Consider the following 27850-nt stretch of genomic DNA (forward strand, 5'->3'; position numbering starts at 1 on the left):
AAACCAGTCAAAATTTAATCCCAATTATTATAGTAAAAAAAAAATTATTATAGTAGCTACCATTATTGAGCAATTACTGTGTAATTGTGCTTAGCACTCTAGACAGATTATTTCACTTAATCTTCATAATGCTGTGAGTTAGGCGGATTATCCCCATTATGCCCAAGAAGAAATTATGGCTCAGAAAGGTGAAGCACATGCCCCAGGTTATACATTGAGCAAGTGCAAAGCCTAGATTTGACTCTAAAGTCTGTGGTGTGTAACTGCTATACTCCATGGCTCTGTTTACCGAGGGAGAAAGCTTGACCTCTTAGCCAGTGGAACACACAATGGTGGTGGGTTCATTATTGGCTCATTCCACACACTGATTAGAGGACCTGCCCTTTGCTGGCGTTCAGCTCAGGCACTGGGAAAATTAAAGTGAATCAAGACCCAGCTCCTGCCCTCTAGGTGCTTACAGTTCAGTTTTCTTGTCTCTCCCAGGTGTCTTGGGTCATGGGTTTTGGTAACTTGTCTTGCCGAGAATTCAGTCCTTTGGACCTTTTTGAGGCTGCATGGACCAGGGCTTCAAACCAGTTCAGTCATGGCTGATGACGCGAAACGAACAGATCCGAATTTTTAGAGTTTGGGTGATCTAGAACAGGAAAATGTACTGGTTGAAGCCCTGGAATGGGAGATTTAGAAGAGGTGTGTGTAGTGAGCCCTTTCAGGACCCTGATGCATAACATTGAATTATTGCTAGAACTGAGGAAAGTGACACACATTCAAAGTGGTATGATCGGCTGCCATCTTTAAGCGGGGCACTGCTGTGTCCAACTCTGCACAAAATCTGAGGGGCAAAAGATTTGGTTGCTATGCAGTGCATACGCTGTCCTTGTTTTCTAAGAGGGAGATTAAGTTTCTAGCAGGGCTTCGACCCGTAATTTTCCCTGTTCCAGTTATGATTCTGGTTCACCCAAAATTTAAAAATTTGGGTCTGTTCTGGTGTTGCTTCCTTGGCCATGATTGAACTGGGAAGAACCAGTTTGAAGCGCTGGCATGGACTCCCTTGCTCTGAGGCTGGTTTTGGAGTGATGGACTTGCTGTGGCCATTGTACTGCTGGCCCTTGGCTCTGCATCTCCTTGGCCTGGGTTTGATCTATGGCCTTCTGCCTGGTGGAGACAGTGGTCAGGTAAAAGTTAGGTAGCAAATGAAATGTAGAATACCAACGGGCTGCTGGAGGTCCCCTAGAGACTGCAGCGGGGGGTTGTGCACATCTGCGTAACATTCAGCCTCTGCCTCCATGACTCCTAGTCATGGGATTCACCCAGATATGTATGATTGACAAAGCTTGAGTTGTTTTCTAATCTGTCAGTAGCATGAATATTATAAATTTTAAAAAGGTCACCAATTATTTATACATTGGCAAAGTTCTGCAGTTAGACTTCTTAATTCTTTAAAATGAGATTTGACTCTTTTGTGGGGAGGGGGGCAATTTGACTTTTAAATAAAACCTTACTGATGAAAATGTTTCCCAATTTTAAATACCTACTCTATACACCCCTTCTTTCCCCCATGATAAATGGAGGTGAAAACAATTAAGCAGCCTAGAGCACCTGTGGCCTAGTCCCGACAAGGGCAGTGGAGGCTTGGTTTTCCCATCTCTTGAATGAAGAGTTTGGACCCTAAATGATCCTCAGTTGGTTTGGGCTGGCTATGGAAAAATCACCCAGGGAGCTTGTTAAACTACAAATTTCTAATGCCCCAGCCCCAGGAGATTCTGTTTAGGGAAGTCTGGGGTAGTGTCTAGAACTCTATAATTTATAAAATCGCCCCAGAGAATCTGTTGTGCAGATATATTTGAGAACCACTGAGCTAGAGGGTCTAGAGCAAACAGAATTTGAGTTGGGAAGAAACTTCTGGTGTGTTTGAAGGTTTAGGGAATACTTATATGCCTGGAGCAAGTTCCATATGGGTAAACGAATGCGGTTATGATGGAGAGGTAAATGGGAGCCAGATAATAAAGACCTTTCGCTGGCTAAGGGATTGATTGCATTGTGTGCCATAGGCCTTAGGACCCATTGAAGGACTTGGAGAAAAAGAGCATTTTGATGAAATGGGGCTTTACAAGATGAGTTGCTTGGTGGTGCGCAGGGTAGATTGGACTGGGAAAGAAACCGAAGGCTGGGAGAAGACCCGCTGAGGTGTTTGCAGTGGCCCAGGCGGGATGTGTGGTTAGCACCTGGACTTAGATGGCCACAGTGAGACCTTTGTAAAGGTGGTCTGCTGGCATGGGACTGGAACCTGAGACCTGGTGTTTTAAGCTACTTTAAAAAAATCCATAATTTATCAGTGTTGCTTTCATCTCTTTTAACTATTACAATGGATGCTTTTTATTGTGTTTGTGTCCAGGAGGTTTTAAAGGAGCCCAGTAAATAAATTCATTCAGAGAAGGAGTTGGCAGTGGCAGCAACAGCTGCTGCTGCAGGGAAGAAGGGAGGAAGCCTTCTTGCCAGGCAGCAACCCCATCCTCACCCCACTGCTATACTCTTGGCCAAAGCAAGGCGGGGGGATGGCACAGCAGGTCCCCTGGAGTTGGGTCTGCCAACGATTGTGGAGAATGCTCCTCTCAGAGAATTGGGTGTGGTACATGGCGTTTGGCATGCAAGTGAAATGGAATGGTTTTCCTCGGTGTTTCCCAAAATACGGTCCACAGATCATTTGTACTGCTAGATGCTAATGGAAGTTGCATGAGAATAAGGAACTGAAGCCAAATAAGTTTGGAAACTTCTGGGTTAAACAAAGGCAAGTGGGTTCCTTTACCCCACAGGATTGCCGAGCCTGCAACATGTTCTATGCTCTGTGAATCTCCAAGAGAGAGGTGGACTATGCAGTATTTCCTAAACTTACCTGTAGAATGTTTTTCCCTCTAGGCTAGGGGTTAGTGAACTATGGCCCACAGACCAAATCCATCCTTCTGCCTGTTTTTGTTTTATTTTTTTAATAATTCTTGTTGAGCTTTAAGTGAATGTTTACAAATCAAGTCAGTCTGTCACATATAAGCTTATATATACCTTACTCCATACTCCCACTTACTCTCCCCCTAATGAGTCAGCCCTTCCAGTCTCTCCTTTCGTGACAATTTTGCCAGTTTCTAACCCTCTCTACCCTCTTATCTCCCCTCCAGACAGGAGATGCCAAGACAGTCTCAAGTGTCCACCTGATACAAGTAGCTCACTCTTCATCAGCATCTCTCTCCAACCCATTGTCCAGTCCCTTCCATGTCTGATAAGTTGTCTTCGGGAATGGTTCCTGTCCTGGGCCAACAGAAGGTTTGGGGACCATGACCACCGGGATTCCTCTAGTCTCAGTCAGACCATTAAGTCTGGTCTTTTTATGAGAATTTGGGGTCTGCATCCCACTGTTCTCCTGCTCCCTCAGGGGTTTTCTGTTGTGTTCCCTGTCAGGGCAGTCATGGGTTGTGGCTGGGCACCATCTAGTTCTTCTGATCTCAGGATGATGTAGTCTCTGGTTCCTGTAGCCCTTTCTGTCTCTTGGGCTCATTGTTACCTTGTATTCTTGGTGTTCTTCATTCTCCTTTGATCCAGGTGGGTTGAGACTTATTGATGCATCTTAGATAGCAGCTTGCTAGCATTTAAGACCCCAGACGCCACTCTTCAAAGTGGGATGCAGAATGTTTTCTTAATAGATTTTATTATGCCAATTGACTTAGATGTCCCCTGAAACCATGATCCCCAAACCCCTACCCCTGCTTTGCTGACCTTCGAAGCATTCAGTTTATTCAGGAAACTTCTTTGCTTTGGTTTAGTCCAGTTGTGCTGACCTCCACTGTGTTGTGTTGTCCTTCCCTTCACCAAAAGTAGTTCTTGTCTACTATCTATTTAGTAAATACGCCTCTCCCACCCAGCCTCCCTACCCCCTCTCGTAACCACAAAAGAGTGTGTTCTTAGTTTAAACTATTTCTCAAGATCTTATAATAGTGGTCTTATACAATATTTGTCCTTTTGCAACTAATTTCACTCAGCATAATGCCTTTCAGGTTCCTCCATGTTATGAAATGTTTCACAGTTTCATCACCGTTCTTTATCGATGCGTAGCATTCCATTGTGTGAATGTACCATTATTTATCCATTCATCCGTTGTTGGGCACCTTGGTTGGTTCCATCTTTTTGCTATTGTAAACAGTGCTGCAGTGAACATGGGTATGCATATATCTGTTCATGTGACGGCTCTTATTTCTCTAGGATATATTCCAAAGAGTGGGGTTGCTGGATTGTATGGTAGTTCTATTTCTAGCTTTTTAAGGAAGCACCAAATCGTTTTCCAAAGTGGTTGTACCATTTTACATTCCCACTTGCAGCGTATAAGTGTTGCAGTCTCTCCACAGCCTCTCCAACATTTATTATTTTGTGTTTTTTGGATTAGTGCCAGCCTTGTTGGAGTGAGATTTTGAATCTCATTGTAGTTTTGATTTGCATTTCTCTAATGGCTAATGATCGAGAGCATTTCCTCATGTACCTGTTATCCGCCTGAACGTCTTCTTTAGTGAAGTGCGTGTTCATATCCTTTGCCCATTTTTAAATTGGGTTGTTTGTCTTTTTGTGGTTGTGTTTTAGCAGAATCATGTAGATTTTAGAGATCAGGCGGTGGTCGGAGATGTCGTAGCTGAAAATTATTTCCCAATCTGTAGGTGGTGTTTTTACTCTTTTGGTGAAGTCTTTAGATGAGCATAGGTGTTTGATTTTTAGGAGCTCCCAGTTACTTGCTTTCTCTTCAGCATTTTTAGTAATGTTTTGTGTTCTGTTTATGCCATGTAGTAGCGCTTCTAACATAGTCCCTGTTTTTTCTTTCGTGATCTTTATCATTTTAGATTTTATGTTTAGGTCTTTGATCCATTTGGAGTTAGTTTTTGTGCATTGTGTGAGGTATGGGTCCTGTTTCATTTTTTTGCAAATGGATATCCACTTAAGCCAGTACCGTTTGTTAAAAAGACTATCTTTTCTGCAGTTAACTGAGACTGGGCCTTTGTCAAATATCAGCTGCTCATGTGTGGATGGATTTATATTGGGATTCTCAATTCTGTTCCATTGGTCTATGTGTCTGTTGTACCTGTACCACTGCCTGTTTTTATAAGTAAAATTTTATTAGAACACTGCCATCCATGCCCATTCATTGTGTTAGCTATGGCTGCTTTCACACTATGGCTGAGTGGAATAATTGCAACAGAGGCTACATGGCCCACAAAACCTAAAATATTTGCTCTTTGGCTCTTTACGGATAAAGTTGGTTGACCCTGTTCTAGGCAATTCACGTAAGTGGTATTTACTTGAACCCCTGTTTGAGAGATGCTTCCATAAGGAGAGCCTAGTGGCATAGTGGTTGAGGGCTACAGCTGCTAACCAAAAGGTCAGCAGTTTGAGTTCACCAGCTGCTCCTTGGAAACCCTGGTGGCATAGTGGTTAAGAGCTACGGCTGCTAACCAAAAGGTAAGCAGTTCGAATCCACCAGGAGTTCCTTGGAAACTCTGAGGGACAGTTGTACTCTGTCCTGTAGGGTCACTATGAGTCGGAATCGACCCCACGGCAGTGGCTTTTTACTATAAGGTATAGATGGATTGTTCTAGCACAGCCTTATAATGAATCTGCCTAATTTTATTCAGCTTCTACACTGCCATATTAATTTCCTCTTGTTTTAAACTCTTTGACCCTCTCAACCATTTACCCACTGTCCAAGATCAAAAACCTGAGTTCCATGTGTCATTGTTCTATTCTTCCACTTAACCACATTCCATCAATCACTGAGATTGTATCTGATCTCCAGTCTAAATAGTTCTCAAATCTGACTATCTCCATTCCCACCAGCCTGGCTTAAATGACCATCACTTATTGTCTTGTTTTCTTCTTCAGCCTTCTAATTGGGGTCCCTTCCCTGCAGCATGGGTTGCTTCCGATCCACTTCATTCACTGGATCCAGAATAATCTTTCTAAAATAGAGATCTACTCAGATCATTTTCCTACTTAAAATCCTTCAGTGGCCCCTGTGGCCCTTAGGATAAGCTCCAAATTCTTCAACATGGGTGTATCAGTCAAGGTTTGGTAAGGAAAACAAAAATCATTCCGCATATTTCCCACTGGAGGAGATTTAAATCAAGGAATTAGGTACTTACAAAAATGATTTAAGGGCCAGAGGAGCAAAGATGAGGGAAGACGACCATTCTCAGACTTTCCACGCTTTCTGAAAGTGAGGACATTGCAAGAACTGAAGGAAAGAGCTGAGAAGGATCAGACTGCCTGCAGCACCTAAGTAGTGATTTGCAGGGAAATGCCCTGAGGCTCCCACAAGATAACATGGTGATAACTCTTGCTCCCACAAGATAACTCTTGCTTTTCTGTCCACCACTGCCAGGAGGAGCAAGAATGTGGCCTCAGGCTTTTGTTTGTTTTCTCCCACCTTCTTGACTTCATTTGAATGACTCTCATTGGCAACAGAAATTCAATAAATGTAGTTCCCAGGCCTCCATCCTCTGCAGTGTAGGGAAGACCAGAGTGGTGGGGAATGGTGCTGAGTTGCCAATAGACCATCCGGGACAACAGTCTATAAGACCATGCATGAGTCAACTCTGCTGCACTTTTCTGGCTTTATCTCTCCCATTCTTCTCCCACCCCTCATCCTACTCCACCCTACTAGACACCAAATTCCAACCATACTAGTGTGCTTTAACCTCCCTCTTCTGGGGGCCCTTTGCCTAGTGTCTCAAGTCAGGTTCTTTAGAAGCAGAACCTGAGATGGGGATTCTTGGGAAGGGATTTGTAGAAGGAGTGCTCTTCAGGAAAAATCTGGAAAAAGATGAGGGAAGCAAGGTAGGGAAAGGGAAGGAACCAAGCTAGGATGTGGTCTCAGGTAAAGTCTGGCCTTGGGCTGATTCACATGCGGAGGACTCTGGTACATAAATTGAACCAGATTTACCCCCTTCGAGGCAACAGGACTGGTCTTTTATACCCTCCTTAATTAATCAGTTATTGTCTGTGGGCTGCTGGGAGGGGTTGTTGTGAGGTGGACTCCCATCAGTCAAGGGCAGTTCTCTAGAGAAGAAGGCAGCCATGAGTCCTTATAGCCAACACTCAGAGCAGTTGAGGAATGGAGGTACCAGCCAGATAAAGGGGATCTGGGTGGGACACTACAGTATCTGGCTTTCTCCTACTTATCTCCCAAGCACCTACCATGGCCCCTGACACATCATAACCCACCCAGTGCCGTTGAGTCGATTCCGACTCATAGCGACCCTGGACAGAGTAGAACTGCCCCATAGAGTTTCCAGGGAGCGCCTGGCGGATTTGAACGGCCAACCCTTTGGTTAGTAGCCGTAGCACTTAACCACTGCACCACCAGGGAAAGGCACAAAAGAAATACCTGTGTAATTGAATAAATGAATGAACCCTTCTTCTGGTGGATAATCAAAGTGCTTATCCTCCCTGGGCCTGTGTCCATTTCTGGGAAGCCAACTGAGCAGGGGCCATATTGTCCTGTCAACCATGGGAATGGGCAGAAGCCCAGAATGTTCTCCACAGCCTGAGTGGCAGCACCTTCCCAGTCCAAGTGATTTATTAGGCTCTTCACTGCAAACTTAGAATGAAAATATACTTGCCATTTGTGGATTAAAAACAAACAAACAAAAAAAACCATTGCCATCGAGTCAATTCCAACTCATAGCGATCCTATAGGGCAGAGGAGCCGCTGGTGAATTCGAACTGCTAACCTTTTGGTTTGCAGCCAAGCTCTTAACCACTGTGCCACCAGGGCTCCATTTGTGGATAGGGAAGTATTAATATTAAAAAAATAAGATATAAAAGTACATTTTTCTGGCCTGTCACATCTGGTCTGGGTACGTGTTGTTACACATGGAACCCTGGGGAAAGGCCCACCATTTGCAATATTCATTGTAATTCAGGTATTTGTTTTGTTCACAAGGGTCAGGCATTGGATTTCAGTTCAGACACCCAAAACATTGGGGCAAGGGCATATTGTCATGATGGCAGAATTCTTACTCCCTTTCTTGAATATACTGAGGAAAAAGCAAGGACAAATTGGTGACTTAGAAAATTCTGTCTGAAGAAATAGCAAATAAACTTCCTTAATTTGTTCTGCTTTCCAGCCACTAGGCCTAATGTAAGCCTCATACTATTGTTTGTGAAGGAAAGTGAAAGTTCATTGACAGGGACTTCCTGTATCTAAATCTCATCTGTAGGGTTTTTTTTTTAAACCACAAAGCTGGTTTTCTTTCCCCATCTTTTTTCCTGGCACTGTTTTTTTCAATTTTTTTTTTTTAATTATTTTCTTATTTGAGCTTTAAGTAAAAGTTTGCAAATCAAGTCAGTCTCTCATACAAAAACTTACACACACCTTGCTACGTGCTCCTAGTTGTTCTCCCCCTAATGAGACAGCACACTCCTCCTCTCCACCCTGTATTCCCTGCATCCATTCAGCCAGCTCCTGTCCCCTTCTGCCTTCTCATCTTGCCTCCAGACAGGAGCTGCCTACTTAGTCTCATGTGTCTAATTTAGCCAAGAAGCTCACTCTTCACCAGTATCATTGTCTGTCCCATAGTCCAGTCCAATCCCTCTCTGAAGAGTTGGCTTTGGGAATGGTTCCAGTCTTGGGCTAACAGAGGGTCCAGGGACCATAACCTCTGGGGTCTTTCTAGTCTCAGCCAGACCATTAAGTCTGGTCTTTCTTACAGGAGTTTGAGGTCTGCATCCCGCTGTTCTCCTGCCCCATCAGGGATTCTCTATTGTGTTTCCTGTCAGGGCAGTCATTGATAGTAGCTGAGCACCATCGAGTTCTTCTGGTCTCAGGCTGATGTAGTCTCTGATTTATGTGGCCCTTTCTGTCTCTTGGGCTCATAATTACCTTGTGTCTTTGGTGTTCTTCATTCTCTTTTGTTTCAGGTGGGTTGAGACCGATTGATGCATCTTACATGGCTGCTTGCTAGCGTTTAACACTCCTGGGATGGTTTTTGGCTCTGACAAGCTCTGCCTTATTCCAGGTTCTTAATGAGATTTCAGGCCTCTGAGTGTTCAGTGGGTGGATCCATTTGGGATAAGTCTTAGACCAGTATAAGGGGGTGGGGTGGCTTTGAATTTCTTCCTAAGGAGATTGATGGTTAGATTCAGCCTGACGTAACACTGTGGAGCTGTCCACAATCATAGAGCTAGAAAGCCCAGACCCTTGGGTACAATTTCAGGAAGGTAAATTTGTAAATGGAAAAAGTTTTTAGACACATCTCACAACCTGCTTCCTCATCCTTCCTAACCCCTCACCTCATCGTTAGTGTTTTTAGAGATGCTTATGAGGAAAAGGAGAGAATTGTGAAGATGTTCTACTTCTTTTGCTGTGTGTAGAACCCTCATTTATGTGGAAAAGAGGGCCAGTTTATCATGCCCTAAATATTTCCATGAGGAGACTTCATTCATTTCCCCAGGAAAAGAGCGCATTAGAGCAAACACTCCTCTCTGTCTGCCTGATAATGGAGAAGAACCAACCAAGCGAAAGGTGGGGTGACTGCGCCTGTCACTTCTCTCTCTGATGTTTTGATGCACACCTGTGGTCCCTGCAGCAGGCTAGACACATAGACTTGGGGACCAGAACATATGTCCAAGGGATAGATTCTGGAGTGGAAGGCAAGTAGAGACTTCGGGGCCAAGTTTCATCCTTCAGCGCAGTTCACAGGAAGCCCTGTCTGTGGAAAGCCATCGGGCCCTCACTCAGCCATTAATAAAGCTGACGTGTGGCTTCCCATTTGGCTCATGGATCTTGGAGCGCTTGCATTCCCCAGACTCCTAGCAATGCATGGCTTCTGGACAGCTTCACTTGGATACCTCACAGGCACTTCCAACTCAGCGTATCTAAAACTGAACTCCTCTTCAAACCCACTTCTCCTGTGTCTCCGGTCGTGGGGATTGGCCTCAGCATTCTTGTGGTATCCTAAGTGAAAATTCTGCGTTTCAGACCACAGGAGGCCCTTCATGCCCTTACATGAGTCTCCTTTCTCACCTCCTCACGCATTTGCCACTCCCTCGCTGGCTCTATCCTGCTTGTCCCTCAGGCCTCAGCTGAAACATCACCTTCTCCTGTGTCTTTCAGACTCACAGGGCTAGGTACCCCTGCAGCCCCCAGACTTCTCCACAATAGTACTTTTACCATGGAAATGGGACTGCCTGTTCATTCTCCGTCTCTCCTACTGGAGTCAAAGCGCCTGTATGCAGCAGGGTCTGTGTCTTGTTTATCCTTGAATATCAGGGCATGCCTGTGGTAGATGTTCAGTAAATATTTCTTGAATGAATTACACTCAGCCCTAAGAGTACCTGAGGCTGTGTAGCTTGGTGGTTACAAGTCCAGGTCTAGAGTGCACCTGAGGCTGTATAGCCTGATGGGTATGAGCCAGCTTTGGATCCTGAGGCCTAGGTTCAGACCCTGCTATTTGTGTGATCTTGGGTGAGTTCCTTAACTTCTTGATCCTCACTCTCTTCACTAATGAGGTGGGGGTTAATAACTACTTCCTAGGGCTGTGATGATCAAATGAGATAATCCACGCAAAGCACGGAAGCAGTACCTGTCATATAATGTTCGCTGTTTCATTACTTTTATTAATAACATCAATAATAATATAATTATCATCCTTAATGGAAAGGAGATGCCTATAAGAAATCCTTGAAGCTAGAAACCAGGTGTGTTGAGTGCCTGCATCATGGGTTCGGAAGAGGTGGAGAATTGGATGAGAACCCAGGTATCTAGCTAGGGCAGTTGAAACACAGGAACAGATGAGATTGCCCCGGGGAAGAATGAACAGAGAGGGGAAAGTGGGGCAGGGGAACTGAAGCCAGAACCTTGAGAAATCCTCCATTTGAGTGGTGAAACAAGTCAAGACAGGTAAGGGGGAGATAGGATTCCAAGTAGGGGGCTATCCAAGAGGTGGGAGCTTGTCAAATGCCAGGGACAGGAGTTTTAAAAAGATGGTCAAGGATGCCAGGCTGGGGAGAGGGTCAGTGAGGAAGAGACTAGAAGAGATAGCTAGTCTGCGAAACGGGGGAGCAGTAGCGCCTTTGGGGGCTTGCCCGTGCAGTAGCGTTGGAAGAAGAAGCTACACTGGAAGAGGTTAGAGAGCGTCAGGTGAGGGACCAAGCAGGCATCTGGGGCAGCTCGCTTTGCTACAACAGGGGTCTGGAATGGAGATTGGGTTGTAGGGGGACGACTGAGGTAGTAGAACGTGACAGTCACTGTGGTTCACATGCAGTTTTTTTCTCAGTGTGCTAACGGTTTGCATCACTAACTGAAGGCAGCAAGTAAGGGGAGCTCTGGGCTGTCCATATCACCCAGTCCCTCATGCTCTTGCACCTGACTGTTGGACACCTCCTTTGTCTTGAACGTGCCTTCGGGTCATTCCTCTCTGATTGCTATTCATTTAGTCACTGATCCTGTAATGCTCAGTGACCTCAGCCCCTCTGGGTACTCCTTCTATCAAGCCTTCACCATTTTTTTTTAAGGTAAAGAGCCGTGTTTATTAGAGGGTTTGTTTATTAATAATTGAGCATTTTTTAAATTGGGTTTTTTTTTTTTATTATGGTTACAGTTTTTGTTGGTGCTCAGAGTCAAATTTTAAGTTGTCTTTCTCTGTCTTGTTTCCCCATATGCCCTGTTATTTTTGGAGTGTGACCTTGTGAAGGGTTGGAATCCCTGTCCCGTGATAGAAGAAAGGCCCATGATTCCTTTCTTTGAGGTCCACTGACGCTGGGAGGAGAGCTGGGAAAAAACAGCAGGGCTTGCAGGAGGTCTTTCCAAGGATCAGTGGGCCTGGCAACACTAGGCCTGAATGGATTTTCCCTCTAGCGACTCTTCATACGAGCCCCTCACTGTATATTTAGATTATTGTATTTCTGCTTTTCTTATCCTCTCCCTGATCTGTTGCTCCAGTCTGAACAAACGTCTGAGGCTGAGGTGCACCCACAGTCAAGCAGAGGCCCTTCCCAGGCTGCAGAAAGTAGTCCAGCCAAGAAGGTAAGGCAGCAGCAGGGCCGCTCTGAGGAGCTTCATGAGTGCCACCCCAGGCTGCTGGCTTCTGTGAGAAAATCTGTTGTCCCACATTTTGCACGTCCAGAAATGAATGTTAGCGGTGCAGATTGCCTAGAATTTGGATTCTTTGGAAAGATTAGGTCCTGAGGATTCCTGAGTTTAATGCTCTGATGTCACTGACGGTTTGTACCCCCCACCTCAACCTCCCAGCTAACCATGGTGGCCTTGCTTTCTGCAAGATCAGGAGGTGCTGGGAGGAGGGGCAGAGGCCTTTTGTAAAACCTCACACACTTGCTAAGCACCTATGAGCACCTCTTGGGGCTGGGGTGTCCCCCCCGCACCCCCGTCTTTGGACCATGGTCTCTTCTTGCAGCCCAGTGCCACCTTCTCTGCCCACCATGTCCCTGAGTCCCTTGTCATTTCGTCAGAAAGACCTACTCACTCATGCTCTCTATGCATCTTCACTCCTGCTTCTTCTCCTTCCCCATGCTCCCCCAGACTCCCCTCCCCTCAGAGAGAGTAGGCAGTGGGCCTGGGGCTCTGGGGTACAGGTGAGATGGTTCCTAAGGATCAGTGGTCATTCTAGCTGTCCCCTTCCAGAAGGTGCTGGGGCTCTTTTGTTTGACTCCATGTAGGGGTTGGGGATAAGAGACTGATGAGCATATGACTGAGACCTTTACCAACTTTAAAACTTATACTCCAAAGACCCCAAAGCGAGCCAGGAACCACTTTTGCCCTCAGTTTAGAGAAGGCCCCGTGGTGTGAGGTGCACTGGGTCAGTGTTAATTTTAGGTGGCAAGAAGACTATAGGCTGCCCGAAACATTACAAAGGGCGAAAGGCTGGCCTGCCACCTGAATCTATGTCCCTCCAGTTTTCACTGAGCTAGAAATCACATTCTCGGGTGTGGAGTTTGACTCTATGTAACAATGGAAGCCCTGGTGGCGCAGTGCTTAAGAGCTAATTAAAAGGTCAGCAGTTCGAATCTACCAGCTGGTCCTTGGAAACCCTATGGGGCAGTTCTACTCTGTTCTGTAGGGTCGCTATGAGTTGGAATTGACTTGACAACAGTGGGTTTGGTTTTTGTTTTTGGAGTTTGACTAGAGCATCTGCCTGGCTTTGAGGGTTGGGGAGAGGATCTTTGGGGCATTGGCATTTTGGGGGGAGAGTCATTTGATTTTTTAACGCTTTAATTTTTTCTTTTTGTTGTGTTTTTATTCCACAGGACATACCATATTCCCAGCCCCCATCAAAGCCCATCCGTAGGAAATTCAGACCTGAAAATCAAGCTCCAGAAAACCAAGAGCTTCCTCCCACTGTAGGTGGACCAGCTTCTGCCCCAACCATGAAACCCCATCCAGCAGTCCAAAAGTAAGTAGAACCGAAAGCAAGCCAGAAACTTCCTTTTCAGTCTGTGTATATGTATATATGTAAAAATGTTCATATTTCCACTCGCACGCATAGGAGTTTATGGCAGTAAAAACCAAAAAGCGGAACTCATTGCCGTTGAATCAATTCTGACTCATAGCAACCCTGTATGTCTTACCTTAATGTCCCTATGATGGGATTAAAGTCTCTCAGTTACACAGGAGGAGGCTCGATAAGCTATAGGATTTCAGTATTTCTTGTCTGGGTTAAAAGATTGTAGCTTATACCTCTGGTGACCACATTGATTTATCATCCCAAACATGGCCATCTTGAGAGAGAAGAAGGTGCTGATAAGAATTAGGACAGGACAAACAGTGTAAATAGAGACTATCACAGGCAAATTGGAACCCGTGGTCACCTTAATTATACCAGTTCTGTGAATTAACTATTGACCGAACTTGGAAGGACTGGTATTAAAACATTATGTGTTTTTCTGAAGTGTTACAGATGTATGCTGGTGTACACACGTGTGCGCATGCACGTGCACACACACGGAGGCATTCATGCCTAATAATAAAGAAAACAGAGAGCGTCATGCAAGCTAAGTTAATGTCGGATTTTTTGCTGAAGAGATTTTTCTTTTATTCTTTTCCTTCATACTTGCCTGCAGGGGGCACCCTCAGGTCTTTTAAATACCATTGATGTTTACACAAAAAGGGCATACCAGCTAATATGATTTGTCAGGAAGAAATATCTATTAGAATGTCTTGGAATAAATGGAACTGCAAAGTATTTGAAAAGGCTCAATTCACAGTTTTTCTTCAGGTTATGAGATGGAAATGACTTCAGGTGTAAATAATTCATTTTGACAAATTCGTTTCATTTGGTGTGTATCTGCCTGCTTGCCTGTCTGTGAATACATGATTTTATTTTTGGAGCCCTGTGATGTTAGCGGGAGCCCTGGTGGCACAGTGGTTAAGCACTTGGCTGCTAACTGAAAGGTCTGTGGTTTGAACAGTTGCTTCTGTGAAGATTGTAGCCTTGGAAGCCCTGTGGGAGCAATTCTGCTCTAAGCTGTAGGGTCGCTATGAATCAGAATCAACTTGACAGCAGTGGGTTTGGTTTTTTTAGTCGGTGATGTTGACCCCTTATAGGAGCCCTGGTGGCGCAGCAGTTAAGTGCTTGGGTGCTAACCGAAAGGTCGGCAGTTCAAATCTACTAGCTGCTTTTTGGAAACCCTATGGGGCAGGTCTGCTCTGTCCTGTAGGGTCACTATGAGTCAGAATGGACTCCACAGCAACGTTTTTTTTTTTGTTTAGTTTTGTTAGCTACTTGTTAGTTTAGCACCTCTCGTGAATCAGAGTGTTCTAACCCTCAAGGGTCCAGACCGCTAAGTCCTTTTTCACTGAAATGTTTGTACTTTTCTGTAGACAGTCTTCCAAACAGAAAAAGGCTATTCAGACTGCGATCCGCAAAAATAAGGAGGCAAATGCCGTGCTGGCCAGGTTGAACAGTGAACTCCAGCAGCAACTCAAGGTAAGGAATGCTTGACAAATCGGCATGAGCAGGCTTTGCACCCAGCTTTTTTGTTTTGTTTTGACCACTGGCCGAGGATCTGGTTCCATTCCTGGTGATGAGGCCTGCCTCTGCTCTCAGACCCCTTTTGGAAGGCCCGAGTTACTGTGCTTAAGTTCCATGGCTTGGTTCTTTTATGCGTAGAGGGAGACCTGGTGACTGTAATACGCAGGCCGCATTTTGTCCGGAGGTTCACAGGCTACATAGTGTATGTAAGTTCAGAGACAGAGAGTGTATTACAAAGGCTGTTGGCAGCATTCTTTGTTGTGCAAAGCTTCTGGGCAAACCCATAATTGTTTAGATCTTACCCAAATGGTTCTAAACTTACAACAGTGGGAAGGGGTGGCTCTGGTGCTATCAAAGGCCAACCCCTTCCAAGGTGCCTTGGAGAGAGCTCCATCTCATCTTCTCAGGGACATCACCCCTGTCCTTATCACCTCTTTCTCTTCATCATTAATCTCCGCCAAGTATCTTCTGGATCCTTCCCAGCCACACATTAACAGGCTTCTATATCATGCCTTATCCTTGACCCCACATTCCTCTCCAATGGTGGCTTTCTTTCTCTGATCCTCTTCCCAGCAGAGCTTCTTCGGAGTTGTTTTCATTCACTGTCTTTACTTCCTCACCAGTAGTTTTCTCTCCCCTCCACTCCAGGGTGGCCCTTATGGCCAAATCCAATGGGCAATAATAAATAGTCTGTTTTAATCAGGGCTTCGAACCAGTTCTTCTCGGTTCAATCATGGCCAAGGAACCGACACTGGAACAGACCCAAATTTTAAAAAATTGAGTGAACCAGAGCCATAGCTGGCACGGGAAAAATTATGGGTTGAAGCCCTGCTAGAAACTTAATCTCCGTACTAGAAAGCAAGGGCAGTGTATGCTTTGCGTAACAGCCACATCTCTTGCCTGTTGGATTTTGTGCAGTCAGAAACAGCGGTGCCCTGCTGAAAGGTGGCTGCTGATCACGCCGCTGTTAATGTGTGCGGCTCTCCTCAGTCCTGGCGATAACCCAGTCTCACGCATCAGGCTCCTGAAAGGGCTCACTATGCCACTTCCGAGTCGCCCATTCCAGGGCTTTGACCTCTGATTTTTCCTGTTCCGGTCATGGTTCCAGATGACCCGGATTTAAAAAATTCGGGTCTGTTCCAGTTGCACTTCATCAACCACGAACGAACTGGTTTGAAGCCCAGGTTTTACTATTACCTGAATTTTCAGAATTGTACACGATTGACCATTCCATCCTTTCAAATCACTTTTGTCACTACCTTTGCGACACCATACTCTTCTGGTTTTCCTTCTACTTCACTGGTGTTTCCTTAGCAGTCTCTGTTGGCTCTTCCTTGCCCGACTCCTCTTTTAGATTCTCCCCTTTGTCCCAGTATTATAATTTTCAAACAAATAGGAAAGTTGAAAGAATCATTCAGTGAATATTCATATATCTGCCATTTCAGTTCTCCCATTACCATTTTACTGTACTGTAATGTTTCATCGCCTATGTATCCATTTATCCATCCCCTCTATCCATCAGTGCATCTTATTTTGACATATTTTAAAGTAAATTGTAGCCATCTCTACACTTCCTCCTAAATATTTCAGCTTACATATCATTAACTGCCGGTCAATATTTTAAAATTTATTTTATGGTTATTATTGTGGTAAATACATGATAACATTTGCCAATTCAACATTTTTCACACGTACAATTCCAGTATTTTTTACAGGTTTTTCTTATGATGTAAGTTCTACATACAGTGAATACACAAACCTTACGTGTGCATTTGCTGAGTTTTTAATAAATGCAGGTACTTACAAAACTCAAACCCCTATCAAGATAGAGAACATTATCATCAGTCCAGTGAGTTCCCTCCTGTTCCTCCCCAGTCAGTTCCCACCAGACGCACCCATACCATAGTTTTGTCTGTTTATAACTTTGTGTAAATGGCATCCTACAGTATGTCCTTTGGTGTAAAGCTTCTTTCATTTAGTCTGGTTTTGAGAGTCATTGATATTGTTGCATGTATGAGTAGTTCATTCCTTTTCGTTGCTGAGTAGTAGTCCATGGAGTGAATGTGTCACAATTTGGTGATTAGTTCTATTGATGGACACCTGCGCCGTTCCTAGTTTTTGGCTATTATGAATAAAGCTGCATTCTTCAACAAGTCTTTGTGTTGAAATATATTCTCATTTCTCTTAGGCAAATACCTAGGATTGGAATTAGTAGGTCATAAGGTAAGTGTGGAGCCCTGGTGGTGCGGCGGTAGAGAATTGAGGCTGCTAACCAAAAGGTCGGTAGTTGGAATCCACCAGCCACTCCTTGGAAACCCTATGGGGCAGTTCTACTCTGTTCCTGTAGAGCCGCTATGAGTCGGAATCGACTCGACAGCCATGAGTTTGTTTTTTTTGTTTGTTTTATGGTTAAGTGTATGTGATCAGTTTTATTAGAAACTGTCAGAACTTTTTCCAAAGTGTTGTAGCGTTTTGCACTCCCTTCACTAGTGCCTGAGAGTTCGAATTGTTCCACATTCTCGCCAAGAGACTTGTTTTTCTTTTGGTGTTATTATTCCTTTTATTTTTAGGCAGTCTCGTGGTGATGTAGCTTTTATTTTAAGTACTTTTACATGTGCTTATTGACCTGTCATATATCTTCTTTTATGAAGTGACTTTTCAAAAATTTTTGGCCATTTTTTAAATTGAGTGTTTAGTCTTGTTTTTTTTTTTTTTTTTGTGTGTGTGTGTGTATGTCAAGTTGTAGGTAAATGGTCTTTATGTACCTTGGATGCCAGTACTTGGTCAGATGTATGTTTCGTGAATGTTTCCTTCCAGTCTTTGTTCTGCCTATTCATTTTCTTTTTTTTTTTTTAATAATTTTTATTGTGCTTTAAGTGAAAGTTTACAAATCAAGTCAGTCTCTCACATAAAAACTTATATACACCTTACTACATACTCCCAGTTACTCTCCCCACAATGAGACAGCCCGCTCCCTCCTTCCACTCTCTCTTTTCATGCCCATTTTGCCAGCTTCTAACCCCCTCTACCCTCCCATCTCCCCTCCAGGCAGAAGATGCCAACATAGTCTCAAGTGTCCACCTGATCCAAGAAGCTCACTGCTCACCAGCATCCCTCTCCAACCCATTGTCCAGTCCAATCCATGTCTGAAGAGTTGGCTTTGGGAATGGTTTCTATCCTGGGCCAACAGAAGGTCTGGGGGGCCATGACCATCGGGGGTGCTTCTAGTCTCAGTCAGACCATTAAGTCTAGTCTTCTTATGAGAATTTGGGGTCTGCATCCCACTGCTCTCCTGCTCCCTCAGGGGTTTTCTGTCGTGTTCCCTGTCAGGGCAGTCATGGGTTGTAGCCGGGCACCATCTAGTTCTTCTGGTCTCGGGATGATATAGTCTCTGGTTCATGTGGCCCTTTCTGTCTCTTGGGCTCGTAGTTACCTTGTGTCCTTGGTGTTCTTCATTCTCCTTTGAGCCAGGTGGGTTGAGACCAATTGATGCATCTTAGATGGCAGCTTGCTAGCATTTAAGACCCCAGATGCCACTCTTCAAAGTGGGATGCAGAATGTTTTCTTAATAGATTTTATTATCCCAATTGACTTAGATGTCCCCTGAAACCATGGTCCCCAAGCCCCTGCCCCTGCTACACTGGCCTTTGAAGCATTCAGTTTATTCAGGAAACTTCTTTGCTTTTGGTTTAGTCCAGTTGTGCTGACCTCCCCTGTTTTGTGTGTTGTCTTTCTCTTCACCTAAAGTAGTTCTTATCTACTATCTAATTAGTGAATACCCCTCTCCCACGCAGCCTCCCTCTCCCCTCTCGTAACCACAAAAGAATGTTTTCTTCTCAGTTTAAACTATTTCTCAAGTTCTTATAATAGTGGTCTTATACAATATTTGTCCTTTTGCCTCTGACTAATTTCACTCAGCATAATGCCTTCCAGGTTCCTCCATGTTATGAAATGTTTCACAGATTCATCACTGTTCTTTATCGATGCATAGCATTCCGTTGTGTGAATATACCATTACTTATCCATTCATCCGTTGATGGGCACCTTGGTTGCTTCCATCTTTTTGCTATTGTAAACAGTGCTGCAGTAAACATGAGTGTGCATCTATCTGTTGGTCTAAAGGCTCTTATTTCTCTAGGATATATTCCAAGGAGTGGGATTGCTGGGTTGTATGGTAGTTCTATTTCTAGCTTTTTAAGGAAGTGCCAAATCGATTTCCAAAGTGGTTGTACCATTTTACATTCCCACCTGCAGTGTATAAGTGTTCCAATCTCTCCACAGCCTCTCCAACATTTATTATTTTGTGTTTTTTTGATTAGTGCCAGCCTTGTTGGAGTGAGATTTTGAATCTCATTGTAGTTTGGATTTGCATTTCTCTAATGGCTAATGATCGAGAGCATTTCCTCATGTATCTGTTAGCCACCTGAGTGCCTTCTTTAGTGAAGTGCCTGTTCATATCCTTTGCCTGTTTTTTTAATTGGGTTGTTTGTCTTTTTGTGGTTGCATTTTAGCAGAATCATGTAGATTTTAGAGATCAGGCAGTGGTCGGAGATGTCATAGCTGAAAATTTTTTCCCAGTCTGTAGGTGGTGTTTTTACTGTTTTGGTGAAGTCTTTAAATGAGCGTAGGTGTTTGATTTTTAGGAGCTTCCAGTTAATCTGGTTTCTCTTAGGCATTTTTAGTAATGTTTTGTGTTCTGTTTATGCCATGTGTTAGGGCTCCTAACATTGTCCCTATTTTTTCTTCCACGATCTTTATCGTTTTAGACTTTATGTCTTTGATCCATTTGGAGTTAGTTTTTGTGCATGGTGTGAGGTATGGGTCCTGTTTCATTTTTTTGCAAATGGATATCCAGTTATGCCAGCACCATTTGTTAAAAAGACTATCTTTTCCCCATTTAACTGAGACTGGGCCTTTGTCAAATATCAGCTGTTCATATGTGGATGGATTTATATCTGGATTCTCAATTCTGTTCCATTGGTCTACGTGTCTGTTGTTGTACCAGTATCAGGCTGTTTTGACTACTGTGGCTGTATAATAGGTTCTAAAATCAGGTAGAGTGAGGCCTCCCACTTTGTTCTTCTTTTTAAGTAACGCTTTATTTATCCGGGGCTTCTTTCCTTTCCATATGAAGTTGGTGGTTTGTTTCTCCATCACATTAAAAAATGTCATTGGAATTTGGATCGGAAGTGCCCTATTCATTTTCTTAATGGTGTCTTTTTGTGAGCAGAAGTTTTTAATTTTGGTGAAGCCTAATTTATCATTTTTTTCTTTTAGGATTATTATTTTCTTCCTGTCTAGGGAAACTTTGCCTGCCTCCCAGTCATGAAGATATTCTATGTTTTCTTCTAAAAGCTTTATTGTTTTAACTTTTATGTTTAGGTCTGTGATCCATCTTGAATTGATATTTATGTATGGTGTGAGATCAGGGTCAAGGTTAATTTTTTCCTCATACTGCTACCTAGTTATCCCAGTATGTTTTGTTGAAAAGACTTTCATTTCTCACTTGGATTAATGCCTTTGTCAAAACTCTAATGACATGTAAGTGTAGGTTTATTTCTGGGTTCTTATTCTGTTCTTCTAATCTATTTGTTGATCCTTATGCCTATACCACACAGTTTTGATTACTGTTGCCTTATAGTAAGTTTTGAAATCAAGTAGTGTAAATTTTTCAACCTTGTTCTTTTTTTTTTTTTTTGGAAACCCTGGTGGTGTAGTGGTTAAGGATTTGGCTGCTAACCAAAAGGTTCGAATCCACCAGCTGCTCCTTGGAAACCCTATGAGGCAGTTCTACTCTGTCCTGTATGGTCGCTATGAGTCAGAATCTACTGAAGGCAATGGGTTTGTGCTTGGGGGGGGGGGGTTTGTTCTTTTTCAAGATTCCTTTAGATGTTCTAGGCCCTTTGTGTTTCCATATAAATTTTAGAATTGGTGTGTCAGTTTCTACAAACAGCCTATTAGGATTATGCTGGGATTAGCACTGAATCTGTAGACCAATTTGGGAAGAATTGACATGTAAACGATACTGAGTCTCCCAGTCCATGAATAGAGTTTATCTCTCCAACTATTTAGGTCTCCTAGAATTTCTCTTAGCAGTTCTGAGTTTAGAGCATACAAGCCTTACACATCTTTTGTTAATTTTATTCCCAAGTATTTTGTAAATTGAATGGCTTTTCATTTCATTTCCTAATTGTTTGCTGCAAATATATAAAGATATAGTTGGTTTGTATATGAAATTTATATCCCATGACCTTGCTAAAATCAGGTATTAGTTTTAGTAGTTTTGTAGATTCCTTAGGATTTCTTACAGCCTTATCATCTTTGCAGAGTTCGCCTTCCAATCTTTATGACTTTTATTCATTTTTCTTTCTTTATTTCAAAGACTAGGACCTCTAGCACAATACTGAATAAACTTTTTACTTATTTTTTTGTTTACATCCATATTACACATGTACATAGTTTAAGCTTCGACAGTTACATAAGGTTGTTCTACAAATAGCTTTACAATCTCCCACCCCCCCATACTCATTTTCCACTCCTCAGAGGCAATTTACTTTCAATTCTTGTAGCTGATTCTTTTGGTATTTATCTCCTCCCCTTGAAATGATGTGCCTGTGTCGCTACTGAGCAATATCTAGCTGAGCTATATGGTATAACACAATTCTTTTCTTTTCTTGGAAGACATTTTGCTTTCCCTGGAGTTAATAATTGTCATGTTTTCTTAGTTTTTTTTTTGTTTCTAACCAGTTCAACCCCCAGGTATGTCAGTTTTATGCATCTCAGGACGTTCAGGTAAATCAGTTATCTATTGATTTCCCTCCTTTAAGAAACTTCTCTGAGAGTCCTCTGACTTGATCCAGTCTGTGCTCATGGCCTCCTACACCTGGGGCACAGGTGCCACCTTCTAATCTTTCTTCACCACCATCTGAGAAATTTCCTTTTCCTTGTATTTTATGTCTTCTTTCTTTGTGTGTTTCCTCTTTTTGGTGGAGTAAATTACTAAAAAAAAGGGTGCAAAGAAGGCAAATTTTTTTGAAACCTTGTATGTTTGAAAATGACTTTGTTCTACCCTCACACTTAATTGATAATGTGACTGAGCAAAGAATTCTAGGTTGGAACTAATTTTCCTTTAAAATTTTGAAGACATTGTTGTCTAGCTTTCAATATTACTGTTAAAAAGTGAAAAATGGAGTTCTGATTCAGGTAAGATGGAGTGAAAACACATGGCCCTTTATCTCCCACCAACCTAACTATAAAACTTAAGACAGAATGTGCAGACACCTATCTGAAAACTCTGAAAAGTAAATATGAACAGGCGCATCTGTGAAGAACCCCAGAATTCAAAGCTCCACCGAAATAACATTTTTTCCCCCTGCTGGTTTGGCCTGAGCTCAACATGGCCTGAAGCCCAGAAGTGAGCACTGTGGGACGGTTAGAAGAAGATCCAGGAGAAACCCACTAACTCTGGCCTGAGAACCATACAAGGGCACTCTTAAAACCCAGAGAACATGGGGAAGTCCCCTTGGGGTTTTGATCCTCCTTTTTCTCCATCCCCCCATGCCCTTCCTCTGGGCAGGCTGGCAGTGGCCGAGGACGCTGGGGCTGGAGCAGCAGCTGCCAGGAATGGAGCCTGCTGGAGCCCAAACTCAGAGGGAGGGAACCTACTTCTCTGTGATGCTGCAGCACCAAGGACAGGGTCACACTGCGGAGCTTTCCCCCTCTGTATCAGTCCTCTGCTACTTGACCCCAGATGTAACACAACTTGAAAAGGGTGCAGTTTCTGCCCAGAGAACCAAGAATGGGTAACTGCTAAGTGCCAGGAGATAATGGAGAATGAAGCCCACACTCCTTACTTGTCCACAGAGCCCAGATGGCCTGGTTCCTGCTTCTGACCTCATCTCCTGCCAGTGTCTTCCTTGCTCTTCCTGCCTGGTCACACTGGCCTTCATCAAACATGCCAATCTCGTTTCTCCTCGGGGTCTTTGCAGTTGCTGTTTCGTCTTCCTGAAGAACTTTCTCCCATATCTTCACATGGCTCACTCCCTCACTCCACCCACGTCTGCTCAAATAGTGTCAACTCCAGGAAGCCTTCCCTGACTGCCCTTTCCACCTTTCTCCCAGATGTCCCCTCTGTTACTCTTTAGTACATCACCTTACTTATTTCCTTCTGAAATGACCTTGTTCTTTCACCTTATTGTCTTTCTCTAGCCGTATGAGTATAAGTCCTATGAGGGCATTGGTCTTATCGGTCTTATTCTTGGCTGATACCGTCACACTTAGAGCAATGTCTAGCCCATAGTAGGTAGATGCTCAAAGACTATTGGATGGGTGGAGAAGGAGAAGGCAAATAAATGTTTGTAGAGTTCTGTGCTGACTACTAGCATGCTGGTCTGTCTGGAGCATCTCACAATTGAACATTTAAATAGAATTCTTTCTTAACTTGACTGATTGTACTTAAGACTGCCTCAGGTATGTTGTTCCCCCACCTCTCCCTCCCATTAATCTATTTTAGGGCTGTAAATTTGAATTCCCAAATAGCAGGTTGCTAATCCTTTTTTTTCTGCCTATCACCCAGAAGTCACACCTCAAGTTGTATTTTGTGCAGGAGACTGGACAAGACTTTGGTGGAGGGATAAGACTTTGGTGCACTTTTCACCCCTCAGACCTGACTGGGCTAGAAGTGAGGGATTGCAACTAGAAATTTCATCCCGATGGCTCACCTCTCAGTAGTGAGAGTTGGCTTTGGCTTTTTTGCTCCCTTCCAGTTAGTCTTGTTTTTTTTTTAACGCCATTCTCTGCCAGCCACTGATCATGTTAAAACTGCAGGTGAGACGAAGGCGGGTGGGGGTATCAGTTGCGTTTCGTCATCTTCAGAAAGAAGTTGAGAGATGACAAATCATGAGACCCCCGTGTCTGGTCACCAGCTTTCAATCTGCTGCCACCCAGTCTACCTGTCCTTGAGTCATGCAGCACATAACACGCTTGTGGGTCCCATTGTGAGTTTCTTCTGAGTATCTGATGAAGTAGGGATGAACCCAGAAAATGACCCCTTTGCTCTTTTGTTTTTCTTCTCTCTGTTTCGCACAATTCAGGAGGTTCATCAAGAACGTATTGCTTTGGAAAACCAACTGGAGCAACTTCGTCCAGTCACCGTGTTGTGACTGACCTCCCAAGGTTCAAGCGACATTTCCTGCCAAGATCTTCCCTCCGAATGTTTGAGCTCACCTCCTCGTCATAAATGTTGGACTCTGTCCAAAGCTGTGAGCAGCGGAATAGAGTCCATACCACCTTTTCTCATGCGCTTCGCCTGTACGTTTCACTGTGGTGGAAAAAATACTTCAACTGATTGTCACACTTGAAATTGTAGTTCTCGGTAGACTTTATCTCCCATTCTTAAGTAGTTCCCTCAAGGTGTTAGATGCTGCTCCTTACCAAAAATCAATCTTCTAGCAAATAAAAAATAACTTAGAGCATTATTTATTTAAAGAGTTATGATTTGTACAAGATCTTATAACCAAGTACCTTCAGGATGCTTGTTTTATTTTTGTATGTATATCGTATACAGTAGGTTGGTTTCCTGAATAATTGGGATTCCAACTGGATAGACTTTCGCATGATGGTAATAAAAACAAACACAAAAAATAAAACAAAAGCATCAGATTTAGACTGGCGCTGTGCCCTCCACCACTGTATGCCAAAAATTGCTTCTCTAGTGCCATTTTGATATTATATCTACCTATAAGTAATACATGACTATTGTTTTGTATTGAATATCAAAGACTCATTGGATCTTTACACCTCTGTAAAGCAGAGGTTTTGGCAATGATCTGTTTAACTTGGCCACGCTAGGCTGTCAACCCAGATAACTCAGTCGTTCCATGTAAATTTTTGGGCAAGAGCAATCTGCTTTAACTGCCTCGCCCTATCAAATTAAATAAATAGTTGCCAGATCTTGACTTTTATCCTGCATAAGGACAGCATATCTGTAAATACACGAGTTTGGAAACTACCCATCAAATACGAAAGGGCGATGAGACTGTTTGGATTGATAAACATTTGTTGTTTGGACTGATGTGTCCAAACACGGGAAAAGGGGGAAGTGGTTGTTACTAACAATCCAGCAACCTCTGGTAGTTACTTTCATCTTTGTTATTTTAACCTGGATTGTGACTATACTGGGTGTGAAGAAATAATGAAAGAAAGCCTGTCCTCACACTCAATATATGACTGTTTTGTTCTCTGTGAAGCATACCCTTGGGAAGTGACTGGGTTAGAGCCAATTCGGAGGAACCCAAGTAACTCCAATGTAGACGATGTCAAACAATAAGCTCAAATTGGAGAACCCAGTACCCAAGTTGAAAGTGGGAGTTGTCTGGCCCTCCCAAGGATCAGAGCCTACCAATCTGAACATCACTAACATCTCATATCTTAGGCTAGAGAGATACGGTGAGCCTAGGGTCCTTTTTGATGTAGTTTTGGAAAAGTTCACAAGCTGTGGGATTAAGTCTTCCACTTCAGTAGAGTTTAGAGCTTTTAGAAAAAGTAGGCATTTCTTTAATGCTTGCATATTCCATTGGCAAGCTTTATTAGTAGTTCAGTGGCAGAAGAGAAGGGTGCTAACAGAAGATGGTGTTTTTCCAAAGGGAAAAAAACAAATTGTTGCTTCTATTCTGTGCATACTTAAGGATTTGGAACTGATTTGATTCTGAAAATCACAAAACCTGATCTGTTTCTCTTTTTTCTTCCCCTTTGGCTGCCCCTTTTGTCTCTGTGGGAAGGGTTGGGAATGAGTTTAAACCCTTCCTAAGATTATGAGTGGTTCAGTGCTGAGTTTTTAGGTGACCTCTTTTCCCATGTTCTGAGATCTGGGGGCTGTAACACATTTTCTAAACAGTGTTCTCGTGGCAGACATTTTACAGCTTGTTTGGAAAGACTAGCATATGCACTTTATCTCATCATCTCCCAATACGTACGTACGCACTCGGGATAGCACTTCATAGCCATTAACCAGACATAGAAACTAAAGAATGTTAGTCTATAGTCTACATTTATAAATATTGACATGCTTTTTCCGCCGTCAAGCCAGTGAGCTCAATTAGAAGATTTGGTTTAGTTGGCTTGGTTCTTATTCAAGAAAAAAACAAACAAAGCTTGTATTGGACAGTTGAAGCCCCCTGAGTTTCATGATCTCAGCGGTATTTTAAGGTAGACATTGCAGTAAAGCACACACCAATAATACCTACACCCAGCCTTCTTGGCTAGACTTAATCATGAGCACAATTAGTTGCTTAGAAGTAAAAACTTAAAAAGCAGTGAATTAGTGTATATATATATGCATATGTTACTGTTATTACCTAACTAGTGCTCTTCCTCGATTTCTCGGTTTTCTTAGTACGTACTTGGTAATTTAGGGTTATAACTCAGTGATAATATTTCTGTGAGCCTTTAATTTGATTTTCAGGAAGGCTGGTTATTAAAATCACCTTTATACCTCTTTCATAAAACAACACCAAAATTAGGCTTATCCGCTGGGCAGAATTCTGTAAACAGAAGGTCAGTGTTGCCCCTGTCCATGGGGATTCAGTTACCTTGTCATTAAGTGGCCTTTCCCATGGGGAGGTCCTACAGCCTCATGGATGGAAGCACCTGAGCAGTTATAGTGAGTTTATTGGCTTTCTCGGTATCTCTCGTATGTGGCGTGTTGCCTTTGCCACTTCTCTCTCCAGCAGGCATGAAGCAAAACCACGAGGTAGATATCTGGAATGGATGTGTGTGTTGTAATCAAGGCGGCCATTTGCCTTAGTTGGAAGGATCTTAGCTGCTTTATAGGTACCTGACAGAAGTACTTTGGGCCTGTTTGGAAGAGGAGGCAGCTTAGCTCAAAGCTGTGCCCTTCTTACTGTTGCTGAAGAATAGGATGTTAGAGCTGAGAAGGACGTGTACCCATCTCCTGCAGTTTGCATGTGGGGGAAACCAAGGCCCTAGAAAACCACCTGGCCTGAGAATTCATAGAAAGAAGTAGCTAGTGGCGGAGTTGCAATACCAGCCTGATATTATGGATTCTGAGTTCTGTCCTTTAACCTCTAGCAATACTAAAAATAGAAGGGTTCCTTCTATTTACCATGTTGAATTTTATTGACTTAATCAGTCTTAAAATATGAAAACATGTTTTAATGAGTTTTAGGTCTAGAAATATCTCTTGGGTTGAAACAAAAAATCTCAAGAGAAAGAGTGTGCTTGAACTATTTGTTCTTCTGAACACCTCACCTTTCATGATGCAATAAGTTACTCTGAGTTTCTTGGCAGAACTTTTGACAGCTGCTGCTTTGAATGGATTCCATTCCTGTATTCCTTATGGGAGTTTGTTTTTAAAATAGACTACTGTGATTGAAATGAACTCAATATGGTAGTAAGTTATAGTTTTCCTCAATATATCTTTGGTTATTTGGGTCATAGATGTTCAATTTCAGCTCTTTTTTTTAGGGCCAGTAATCAAAAACATGAATTTTCCTTTGATTTCCTACCAGTGTCTGAACTTATCATGAAGTATTCTCTTCAGATGTGATTTGATTCTGTAGTCTATTTCTTAAATGACCTCACAGCCATGGTAGTAACAGATGTGTACTCAGAAGATCAACAACGTAAAATCTGGAACGGAGGTGTCTTGCAATTAAGACAGCATTTGTCAATGTCTTCTTCTAAGCACTAGTTGGAAGGATCTCAACTACAGCACGACACCTTAGAGCTCAAAACATTCTGTTCAGCACAAACTAGAATCATACCTCCCGACTAGATATCGCCAAGGGAATGTGATGGAAAAAATGGAAAAAAAAAAA

The 27850-nt window shown here is 43.1% G+C and overlaps 1 protein-coding gene across 2 annotated transcripts in view; it reads left to right on the forward strand.

The window, feature by feature from the left end:
* REPS2 (RALBP1 associated Eps domain containing 2) overlaps window positions 1-25318 on the forward strand; it is a 216295-nt gene extending 190977 nt beyond the window's left edge. For both annotated transcript variants that reach the window (XM_023555186.2, XM_064278045.1), the window contains exons 16-19: window positions 11969-12052; window positions 13291-13436; window positions 14864-14969; window positions 24107-25318. In XM_023555186.2, coding sequence (XP_023410954.2) covers window positions 11969-12052; window positions 13291-13436; window positions 14864-14969; window positions 24107-24175 — 405 coding nt within the window. In that variant the 3' untranslated portion in view covers window positions 24176-25318. The remainder of the gene's footprint in view (window positions 1-11968; window positions 12053-13290; window positions 13437-14863; window positions 14970-24106) is intronic.
* Window positions 25319-27850: the final 2532 nt, after the last annotated feature.

This window comes from Loxodonta africana, chromosome X (assembly GCF_030014295.1).
Source record: "Loxodonta africana isolate mLoxAfr1 chromosome X, mLoxAfr1.hap2, whole genome shotgun sequence".
NCBI lineage: Eukaryota > Metazoa > Chordata > Mammalia > Proboscidea > Elephantidae > Loxodonta > Loxodonta africana.